Source organism: Cinclus cinclus, chromosome 14 (assembly GCF_963662255.1).
Source record: "Cinclus cinclus chromosome 14, bCinCin1.1, whole genome shotgun sequence".
NCBI lineage: Eukaryota > Metazoa > Chordata > Aves > Passeriformes > Cinclidae > Cinclus > Cinclus cinclus.
This window is the reverse complement of record NC_085059.1, coordinates 5,843,015-5,854,665: the sequence shown is the minus strand read 5'-3', so window position 1 is coordinate 5,854,665 and position 11,651 is coordinate 5,843,015. Positions and strand designations below refer to the sequence as shown.

The following is an 11,651-nucleotide window of genomic DNA, read 5'->3' as shown; positions in this document are numbered from 1 at the left end:
GTCTGGTTACAGTGATGTCATGCATGTTCTTGGCAAATTCTGCTGTTCTCTCTACAGGTGTACACACCACAGGCAGGATTCCCTCCGCTTCCTCGCACCTGTGCTGTCCTGGTGGGACAGCTCTGGACTCCCTGCCCCTGCCCTGATGACACAGAGCAGAAGGTGATCCAGCCTGCAGTGCTGGGAAGGAAGGAGAGGCCTGGAGCCGTCTGCAGCCCAAGGCAGGAGGGCTCCTGGATTCGCTGGCTCAGCACAGGCAGCCAGTGCAGTTGTCTGTCCTCTTGCTGGGAAGAGCCTGCTGAAGAAAACCCCCACCTGGATGGGTTTGGATCACCTGCCAGTGACACTTACTTGATGCCTTGGGTTTTAGCTTTTTATATTTTCCAGAATCTCTGCTGCTTAGTGTGCGACTCTGAAACTTTTTATTAGGTGTTAGTGAGTTCTCTTCACAGGGGAGTCAGACAAAACAATTCCTTCCCAGCTGGAGAATCAAGGACAGCTGGTACCCAAAGAGCAGAAACAACAGCGAGGGAAAGGGGGCAAGGCAGGGGGCTGAGACTTCACAGCCTGGGGCTGTGCTTGGATAATGGACCCCAATATGGAGGTGAACCAAAACTTATAAAAGTGTAAAACTCGTGACCAGGATCCACCTTGGATTTGATTTGGGTGTAGCCCCGGCCGGGCTCTTGCACTGCCCAAGGTGGATCCTTTCAATAAATACTGATTTTATTCCTTTTGCTCTGCCGGGTCTCTGCTCCAGCTCAGCCTTTCCAGGGAACCTACTGACACGTGGCATCCCAGAGGACTGGGGAATGGGTCCTGGTGGCAGCCCTAAGGGTCATTTCAAGCCCCAAAACACACCCCTAATCTCTCAGCTCCACACAGCAGCTACACAAGTTCAGAGGCATCAGCAGAGCAGCTGCTCCACTCACCCGAGCATCCTTCATCACAGCGAGCAGCACAGAGCTGCTCAGCCCTCCAACAGCTTGGGAAATCCTCTCTCCACACCATCATGCAGCATCTAGTGCCCTCGGGGATCCGTGCTTGCTGCCAGTACTCCCAGCTAGTGCTGAGCACCAGGAAAACTGCCTGGATGCCAGAAGCCTGCATGTCACCAGGAATGGACTGACAGGAATCGTCTCCTCGCACGTCACAGCTCCCCCACACAGATGGAGTGCGCTGCTGCAGGTCAGAGGCAGGGCTGGGCACCGCAAGTTTCTGTCCTTGTGGATCTAACACCTCTGCTGGAGCTTAGCTTGGCTGGGAAACAGTCGGTATAAGGTGGCCACCCAAGGAGAGACAACACTCTGCTGGCTGCTGACACTTGGCAGGTCTCTTGCAGAGCTTTTTCAGGAGCAAGGCAGGTGGTCTCCTACCCCAAATACCAACTCAGATGCCCCCAACTGCACAGAGAACCCCTGAAGGGTCTGCTTCCTCCACAGCCGGGTCTGCCAGCCCCACAGGGGGACAGCCGGCAGAGGGACAGCCCTGCAGCCAGGACTGCGCTGAGGTGCGTCAGTGACAGGCACTGGAGGGTTTTGTTTCCATTTGTGGTGATTTGTGACACACTGCTGGGGACCCAGCACACCACCAGTTTCTGCCTGCTCCCTAGAAGAGCATGCAAAGCAGCATCCTTCCTGCTTGTCAGGCAGGGAATCACAGCATGTGGATGCTAAGAAGCTTTCCTGTGATCAGTGGCACAGATGGGACCTGAACCAAGCCTCCCAGCACAGCCCCCTTGCCTGCACTGGTTCCCTCCAGAGCATGAAGCCACACAAAGACCCCTGACTGCAGTGAGTGTGCCCAGCAGCCCTGCATTGAGAGCAGCCCCCACCCAGAACATCCCTACACCGGAACGGGCTGGATGTGCCACAAAGCTCCTTGTCTGGAGCATGGCCCAGGTGATGGAGATCAGGCTACACAGAGGAATTACTGATCACAGCACACCTCTCCTAGGGCTAACACCCAGCACTGCCTCAGCACGTGCTGTGCCTCTCCCAGTGCAGCCCATCCCTTCTGGCACTGAGGTATTTGGGGAGCTGCAGAATCAGCAGCTGTGGCTGTGCCCCAGCCCTGCTGTACATGCAGGCATGGCCTCAGGGACCCCCTGATCCTTCACCCCAGTGCCCCACAGCACCCTGCAGTGGGGCTCTGTGTGCAAGACTCTGTGCACAAGAAGGACCTTTGGGTGACCCCCTACCTGCTGTCTCCCATCATCAGCTCTTGTAGGTACAGAATAATTCCTAATTCCCATCCAAACCATCCTACACCTACTGCTATATCCTACCCAATGTTCAAAACCCTCAAGGCCTTTCCCAGAATCTCATCTGCATCTGAGCATCCCAAATCCACCAGAATACCTGATCCCTACTAGGTTTTCCCCTCTTTCCCTGTAATCCTACTTGGGCATCATCTGGCCTGTGGGTCTACAGCATTTGCCAGAACTTGCAATTGCTGTTATGCCTGGATGTCCATGCAAGAACAACAGCCATCCTACAAACCAACAGCCATCCAGCTTCTTGTGTCCTGCACGCCAGGAGGACCATCTTAAATCACCAACCTAGGCAGAAAGTGCCAGAGGAGAGCAATCCAGGTGTACTCCAGACCTCCACCCCAGCTGCAGCCCCATTTACTGACACCAAGGCATCTTCTGGGAATGCTCAAGGTCAGGGAATCACTAGGTGATGGAAACTCATTTGATGGGTGATGGAACACTCATCAGGGCTGAGTGTGCAGCTATTGGAATGGGCTCCTCCTGCATGCACACAGAGAGAGCCAAGACAAGCCAGGAGCTGCAGGAAGGATCTGGCAAGGAAACTCCTCCAGTTCCTTCTTGCTGCCTCAGCTCTGGATATTTGGGGATGTATCTGTGGAATTCGGGCTCCTCAGTGCTGTAAGAAAGGGTTTCCAGGTCTTCTCAAAGCTGTCCATGCCAAGTCCCCCAAGGACAGAAATTTCTGCTTTATTCCAGCCCAGGCAGGCAGTGAGTGCCCCATCACCCCATGAGAGGAGTCCCTGATGTTCCCTAGATCCCACCAGCCTCAGCAAGCAGCTCCCCATGGAGTTCAGGGCAGGGACTGAGCCAGCCTGACAGCCAGGATGGGAAGACAGATCCTTCTCCCAGCAGAGATACAGGGAGAAGGTGGCTGAGACCCCACATGACAGAGGATCTTCCCAGGGATGCTGGTGACTTCAGCTGGACTCCCAGCACATGCCAGCCTGGATGAAGGCTGAGAGCAGCCACGGGGAGACCCAGACAAACATGTCCACATTCCTTTTCTTCTCTGCATCAAGACATGGAAGGGAAGCTGAGGAAGACTGGAGGTTTGGGAGGGGAACACCTAGAGCAGCAGGTCAAGACAAGGGCCAGGAGCATCCACTCCTACCTTTGCTGTTACTACTGTCCCATGAACCCATGGAAGATCCAACCCCCAAGCAAGGCACCCTGACCCATGGGTCGTGCTCCCTGTCACACTCCCAGGGCTAATGAGTGTTTTGCTAATCACACACGCACACACCTCTGTGTGATGGGAAAGGTCACATCCCACTGGCACAGGCTGGCAGTAAAGGTTGTGCCTGATGCTGACCTTGTCCCAGGGCTGCCCACCCTGAGCAGCAGGAGTGGCCAGAGCGGCAGCGGGAGCCAAGGTCCGGCGGGGACAGGCTCTGGCCAGGGCAGCAGCCAGGGCTCATGCATCGCTGCCAACTTTGAGGCAGCACAGAAAGGAGACCTAATTCCAGTCCCTACCCTCCTGCCAAGCCATCTGCCTGCCCTGAGACCACCGAGAGGCTCCTGAGCAGAGTTTCGTCATTACCGAGCCATTACAGAAAGTGGATGAGCAGTGATTGATTATAATGAATGCAAATACCTGCCTTCCGACCCCAAATTGGCAGGACCTGACTAGCTCTCCCACTAAGTAGTACAGTATGTCCTTCCATAGACTCTGCAAAGCACTCCCATCCTCCTCAGCCTTTCCACAAGCCATCAGGCACAGCACTGCCCATCTAGACCTGCCCTAGAAAACCATCACATCCAAGATCTGCTTTCCATCAGCCCTGGGGCTCTGCTCTCACCGCACATCCTACGGGCTCTTTCCCAGCCCCTGAGCCCATTGGGAAGGCTTTCCCAGAGTTCTCACCTTCATCATGAGGGGAAAGGACATCTCCCTCACGTCAGGACAGGGAGAGAGAAGGGGTCACCAGGGTGGGAGCTGAGTGCTCTGTCACAAGTGTGACACATCCCCACTCATCAGGCGTGCATGTCCCATCCCAGAGAGGTGCTGTGCCCAGAGACAGCAGCAGCCAGCTCTGCTCCAGGAGGTCACCAAAGACGAAGTATTATTCCTGCAAAACCAGAACACAGGCTGCAGCCTGCAAGGATGAACTCAGTTGCCCTCCAGGGGCCAGCAAACAGTAAGTGACAGGAATACAGGAAAGGAAAGCACTGTCCTGCTGCAGGCAATGCGGGGGGACCAGAGAGAACCACTGTGGCCACCAGCTGCAACAAAGAGAATTCAAGAACTGTCCGGGCCAGGGAGACTTTCTGTGGGCACAAGAACCTTGTCCCTGAGCTACAACATTAGAGATGCAAATCGTGTGCTCTCTTCTAGGACCAATCTTCTGGGGTACCTTATATTTTCCATTCTCTGGACTGGTCAGGGTCTTATCCAGTTTTTACTGGCCCTTCAGCCCAGCCTTTGCAGCACACAGCCCAGCCCCAAATTGCAGCAGCCAAGCTCTGGGAGCACGTTCATTCAGCAGGGAAAGAGCAGCACGGTGATTCATCTTCCTTTTGATCTCTAGCCTACCCTTAAAGGCTCAATACTCTGTCCCCAAAATTTTGGGCAGTTGGCAGACCTCTCCACCTCCCCCCAGGGCGGAGAAGTGAAGTGCTGAGAGGTGCTGGTGCCTCCAGGGGTTCGATTGCCGCACACCCAATCCAGTAGGCGAGCAGGCGCCTGGCTGCCAAAGTTTCCCGTGAGATGAGCTTCTTCCAGAGCCTCCCCTCGCCGAGCCCCGCCGAGGACAAGCGTCCTCTGCCATCTGCACCGGACAGAGCAGCTCAGAACACCTCACCAGGGAGCGGGGCAGAGCCTTCGCCTTCAAGCAGCACCGTTCGGGCACGAAAGGGCTGTCCAGCGCTTGGGGAGGGGGTGAACTCGCATCCTCCTGAGCAGCAGAGAGGGGCAGGATGTACTGAGAGCTCTGCTGCACCCAGCCCAGCTCCCAGCAGCGCTGACCAGGCTGCGCGCAGGGCACGGAGCGGGCACCGAGCGGGCACCGGCAGCAGCGACAGCAGCTGCCAGACAGCCCCGGCGCCTCCCGGCGCAGCGGAGGCACTTCCTCACCTCCCAACACTTTGTCGCTCAGGCTCCTCTGCAGTGAGAATTCCTCAGAAGACCAGAGTCGCCCACGGGCTCGCAGCCTCCCAAACCTGCTGCCCCTCAGCGATCCGTCCCCTGGAGCTCCTCCTGGCCGCGTGCGTCACTCAGCTCTGTGTCTCTCCCTGCATCTGCACCGTCACCTGCCCTGGGCCAGCACAGCTGACCTGGGGAAGCCCAGGTGCCATGCCAGGGCCAGCACAGCTCTCATTTACACTCAGCAGCGTCACACGTTGACTCGGGAGGGGAATGGAGATGAGGCGACTTCAGCAGCAGCATCCAGCGCCCCAAACCTGGCAAAGCAGCGGCCGCTCTGCGTAGGAGCCGTGTCACACGCGCAGGGGAACCGGCCAGCCCCTCCAGCCTGCTGGGAGAGGCACCCTCAGCCCAGCAGCACGGTACCAAAACCCATCCCCTGCGGCACTTTGCAGCAGATTTTTAGGTGTGCCAAGTGCTTGAAGGCTCCAGGCCCTGGGGCCCACGGTGCATCTTTCACAGCCCAAACGGAACGGGGAGCTCAGCTGCGGCAGAGCATGGATCCATTTTTGCCTGGCGGTGCAGTTTATTGCCTCTGTGCTCCCAAGCATGCACCAGTTTCTGATCCAGATCCAAACCCAGTCAAGGTGTCGCCTGTGATTTAGAAAGGGCGTTCTGCCTCAGGGCCCATACCTAAGGGCTGTCAGCTGGAGGAGCACAAAGAGCCACCAAGCAGCAGCTGGGGCCACGGGCTGGGCTTGCAGTGGCCATAGGTAGAGAAATCAGCACTGCTGGGATCACTCAGGAGCTGTTTTAGTCTTGTCTTACTCATGGAAATCCTTGGGGAGATGTTTTATTTAGTCAAACATTTCTGAAAGGAGGACTGAGAAACTAGCCAGGCTTTGTTCCACGCATGGCACATGCCTGGGAGGAGAAAAACTCTGTTGTGTCAGGCACCACTGAAGTCACTTGGACCTGCAGCTTCAGCCGAGGAAAGTTCCACTTGCCAGTCCCTGGATGTCTCGTTTGGGAGACAAGGAGCCTGACCTGGCCACGAGGACCCAGCCACCCCAGGTCTACTCCAGACCAAATCTTGTGAGAGGATTTAAGGGAGCACCCAGAATTGTGCCACCCTTGGGAAAGGTCAAAGCTGTCTGCAGCACAGTGACCATTCCCCATCTGCAGAATCTCAAGGCAAGAAGGAAGCAAGTTTTTGCTCTTCTGCAAACTCAGGGAAGTGTGATTTTCTGAAGGTGGTGAGAAATAGTTTCAGACAGCTCTAATTAGCAAGGTGGTGTGTGAGAAAATCCAGCTTTACTTCTCCGTGCTCCACAGCTGTCCTGGGATGAAGGGAGAGGACAGTCACCAGCGGCTGGAGCCCACCCACACCCCTCCCCTGTGCCTGCCTGGCTTACAGTGAGTCTGATGATCTGCAGGATAGTGAAGAAGGATATTTTTGCATGAGCTGCTGGTCCGAAGTTGCCAGTGCTATTTCAGGCAGCAACACCTACACTGTAATCCAGAGGGCTGTATTTTCCAGCGGGCACTTCAAAATCCGGCCTTCCTCCTCCCCTCACGGGCCAGCTCTAACAAACCTGGCTCCAGGATAAACAGTTTCTTCCCACCATTATGTGGCTGCTGAGGCCAATGCCACAGCCCCAGCATGTCCCTGATTCCCACTGGGACCAAGACACTAGAAATAAAATAAATACTTCATCTCACAAGAAGTACCAGCTACAACAACAGGACCTCTGCCTGCAAATCCTCCCAGGGATCTGCTACCACCAGATTACCTGCCCAGGCTAAGCTAGCTAATCCTACAGGCGAGTCAGAGTCCTCGTCCTGGAGCTCAGCAGCATTTTCGGTGAGGTGCTTCAGGAGATGTACAAGCTCTAATTAAAGCTCCTTTGTAACTCACTGCATATGGAGGCAGGAAGAGATTTGTCCATCTGTGAGAACAGAAATCAGAGCCTGGACAGGTTAAATCCCCACTCTCCTGTGTGCAAAATATCTGCACAAAAATCTTTCACACAGAAGGAGGGGACTCAGACACAGTGGGAAGGAGATGTGATACAAGGTACTCCTAAAGACCAGGAGGATGAGGAGCACAAGACCCTTTCTGGATTCAGATCAGGAGTTGTTCCAGTGGAGATAATGCCACCAGCTCCTCTCACCAGTGAGAGCCAGTGCCATCTTGCAACTATTTCCTCCTCCTCCTTGATCTGTGCGTGTAGGCACAACGGAGATATGAGACCACCAAAATTAAGGAGCTAGAAGATACAAAGAAAAGAGACAGGAGCAGAAGCAATAACAGGAATCGTTATATAACACTATGAAAAAAATAAAAAAGAAAAAACAATAATACTCCCAGTGCAGAAGAGGTTTTAAGATGGGCAAGTGGGTGGTGAGACATGCAGGATGCCAGGCCCCAGGACCAGCTGCTCCCTGTGCGCCAGGGGGATGAAAACCACGGCTGGGCAGAGCTGCAGAGGCTGCACCCCTGTGGGGTTTGCAGATGGGGAAGTTCCAGCCTTCAGAGTGTGCCCAGCAGTGAGATGGCCAAAGTGAAAATCCCCCTCCCTGGATCTCTGCTCAGGGGGCACACACAAAGCAGCCCAGCTCAGACCAGGCACACAGACTGGCATTCCTGTTCTGTCCCCAGGACATACTTCTCTCACCTCTGCTCAGAAAGGGTCTGGGTCCCATGCAGAGTCTCAGCACCCACTTTCTCTGCTTTAAGTGAGGTGCGCAAACAGCAGAGACTGCTCCTTGGAGAGAGACATGGATGCTCCCATCACAGGTCTAGTCCTGAATCACATCCCGGACCTCGGCAAGCAGCGAGAGCAGGAGACACACAGCATCTTAGCCAGTGAGAAGGGGATGAATCACTGGAAAACAGACCCAGGCACAGAGCCAGAGCAGGGAGAAGATGGTCCTGTGAGGCCTCCATCTTTGGGAGTGGGGGCATTGGAATGATCAGAGCCACAAGGTCCTCCCTGCCCGCTCAGAAGTGACCCCAGCATCTGTCCCCCAGCTCTGTAACACCCCTCACACAGCTGCAGCCCAGCTGTCCCTCAGAGTGCACCTCATGCCTGGACATTCACCCCCTGCCAGCTCTGGAGTTCTCACCACCCCCGTGAGCAGCAAGGGTGGGAAATACCCCTGCACCCCTTCGGATCTTCTGTCCCAGCACAAACCACAGAGCAGGAAGGAAACCATGGCCTGGTTTCCCAGTTCACACACCTTTCCAGCAGTTGAGGTGCTACAAATCAGAAGATCCTGCCAGGAAAGTCACCTTCAGATGTGACCTCCCATCTGAACCAAGAGCATGAAGTGCTCAGGGAACCACCAGTTCAGTGAGCTGAGGCTCCCATTTCATCTTCATCACCAAACCAAACCAAACCAAACCAAACCAAACCACAACTATGACATTTCCCAACCACCAGATTTTATTTTTCCTTTGGTATCTGAAATTGAGCTCTGCTGAGACAAGGCTCCCACCAACCTGCAGCGTCCCTCAGCCAGGGAGCCGAGTCAGCCTGTCAGAGCCACACTGAAACAAAAGCATCAGTTCCAAGAAGGTGTCACGACAGAATGACAACCCTTAACTTGTTACATCAGCCCACACATTAACGCTTTGGGCTTGAGTCAGGATGCCACAGAGCAGCTTCCATTCACCTTAAAGTCAAACCCTGCTGCTCAGAGATGCACAAGTTAAGAATCCTTTTTTTATTAAAAAGAAAACATAAAACAATAAAAGCCACGTACCTTCTGCTGTGTTTTCCCCCGACAGTGAGACCACAGTCTGGAGAAATTCCCCCATTTACTTTCCTCTAGTCTCTGCCATAGCTCTTTCACTAAATCCTCTCTGTCCACGATGGCCCACATACAGATGCGCATGAAATTAATGTCTCCCAAATTAGTTTTCTCAAATGCAGTCCTAGCCCATTTTCCTCAACAACATATTATGATATGCAAGGTTCCACCTTTCTCCCAGGAAACACAAGCTTCTAAATTTGTCTTTTGGATTACTAAAAAAAGAGACAGGTCTAGCTTTCACAGTGTGGGGTCAGCAGTCCCGAATGGCAGAGTATTTGCCCCAGAAACACCCAGTTCATACCACAACAACAACCAGCACAGAGCAGCACACATATGGTCATCACAGAGCTAAGTATAACTTGACAAAGTACCTTGCTTTTAATGAGGCAAAAGGCCAATTAACCTGATGAGGATGCAGTGTACTGACAGTGAGTGGGAAGCCTGGATTCCCTGGAGATACAGCCTGTATATCCTCGTAACACACCAAACACGAGGGATTCAAACCATTCCTGAGGGCACGGCATGGCACTCTGAGCTCTCCGGGTTAACACCAGCCTTCCCCAGATTTTGTGACACAGTATCCAGCATTCAGGCTGGATGAAGGGCCAGCCGTGCATTTTTGTTCAGCTCAGATCCAAACCCTGGGAAAATGCAGGCATTGTCCTCACCCGGTCCCCACCGCCCAACCCTACGCAGGTGTTCACCTGCCAGAGGACAGCAAGGAAAATCCAGGAACGAAACCAGGGACGCTCCGGCGGGCACTTCCCGTTGAAGTCATTTCATAACCGCGTTTCCAGAGGTGCTGGAAGAACAGCACAAGCCACCGCGCGAGAGCCGTGATCGGAGACACCGAAATGCACGGAACGAACAAAAGAAAAACCAACTTGCCCCCCGCGAGGCCGTTATTTTGGAAGACACAAAACTTCCCGGCTCTTAGGGCACACCTGGAGCTCTGTCCCTGTCCCGGGTCCGCATCCCGGGCCCGGCCCCCTCCACAGCAGGGAGCGTGCCCGAGGCGGGGGTCGAGGCCGGTGTCACCGGAGCCCCCGCAGCTCTCCCGGCCAGGGCTGCCACGGCCGGGGCCCCCGAGGGGAGCGGCTCCGGGCGCTGGGACCGGGAGCTCCCGCGCGGCAGTGCCGAGCGCCGGGCGGCCGCGGGCTGCGGGCACTCCCCGCACCGGGCTCGGGGCTGCGCTGCTGGCGCGGCGCCGGGCCGGGGCTGCGGGACCTTGAGCCGGGAGAGCGAGGAGCCCCGGGGCTCGGGGGATGGCGGGAGCGCGGCTGCTGCGGCCGGGCTGCGCGGAGCGCATCGCATCTCATCGCATCGCATCGCATCGCATCTCATCGCATCGCATCGCATCGCATCGCATCGCATCGCATCGCATCGCATCGCATCGCATCGCATCTCCCCGGTGCAGGCGCGGCTCCCGGGGCCCACCGGGGGTGAAGTGGGGGTGCGATCGCCGGGCACCTGTCCCCCCACCCCCCCGCAGTTCCGAGCGGTACGGACCCGTCGCCCCGCGGCTGCCCGGGCCGGAGCTCCCCTCCGCCTCTCCTCCATCGCCCCCCGCCGCCGCTCCGCCATCGCCCCCCGCCGACCCCGCCACCGCGCCGCGGCCCGTACCGCAGTCGGCGCAGAGGATCCGCGCCACGTCCCGCTTGAGGTTCTTGCCGCTGGTGTCGAGCGGAGCGAAGGCGGTGCGGAAGACGAGCGGCTCCTCGGTGGGCTCGAGGAAGAAGATGTAGCGGTGGTTGCGCTTCACTTTGAAGCAGGGCGCCTTGGAGCCCACGCTGATGAGCTGCTCCCGCTGCAGCCCCCCGCTGTTGAGGGGCCACAGGTCGAGCACCTTGACCAAGACACCCCCGGCGGGCCCGGCGCCGCGGCTGTCATTGCCGCCGGCGGGGGGGCCCACGGACTGCACCTTGCCCTCCAGCACCACCGCCGCCGTGTACGCCTGGTCCTGCACCGACTTGAGGCTGGGCGAGTAGCAGGCGAGGGAGACGCCGAAGAGCAGCATGGAGAAGCCGGGCGCCGGGTCGCGCCTCATGCCGCCGGCTGCCGCTCGCTGCCCGCCGGCCCTGCGGCGGCGGCCGGGCTGCGGGGCCGGGCTGCGGGCTGCGGCGCGGCGGGCGCGGCGGGGCGGAGCGGAGCGGCGCGACGCGGGGCGGCACGGCACGGCACGGCACGGCACGGCACGGCACGGCACGGCACGGCACGGCACGGGCACGGCACCGGCACGGAGCGGTACGGCAGGGCACGCCACCGGCGCGGCCTGGCGCGGCACCGGCACAGGCACAGGCACTGGCGCGGCGCGGCACGGCACGGCGCGGGGAGGAGGAGGGATGCTCTCTCAGCTGCCCCTACCCCCGGGATGCTGACCCCCTCACCCCTCCCGGAAAGGTGATTCCCTGCCCGGGGACTCCCCTCCCTCCCCCCCCATCGGGGATACCCTATGCGGCGGGGATCCCCGCGTCC

At 57.3% G+C, this 11,651-nt stretch overlaps 1 protein-coding gene across 1 annotated transcript in view; it reads right to left on the bottom strand.

Annotated features, from left to right (window-relative positions):
• Positions 1-11,232, bottom strand: part of NRG2 (neuregulin 2) — a 152,007-nt gene extending 140,775 nt beyond the window's left edge. Inside the window, exon 1 of the mRNA XM_062502048.1 lies at positions 10,800-11,232. Coding sequence (XP_062358032.1) covers positions 10,800-11,223 — 424 coding nt within the window. The 5' untranslated portion in view covers positions 11,224-11,232. The remainder of the gene's footprint in view (positions 1-10,799) is intronic.
• Positions 11,233-11,651: the final 419 nt, after the last annotated feature.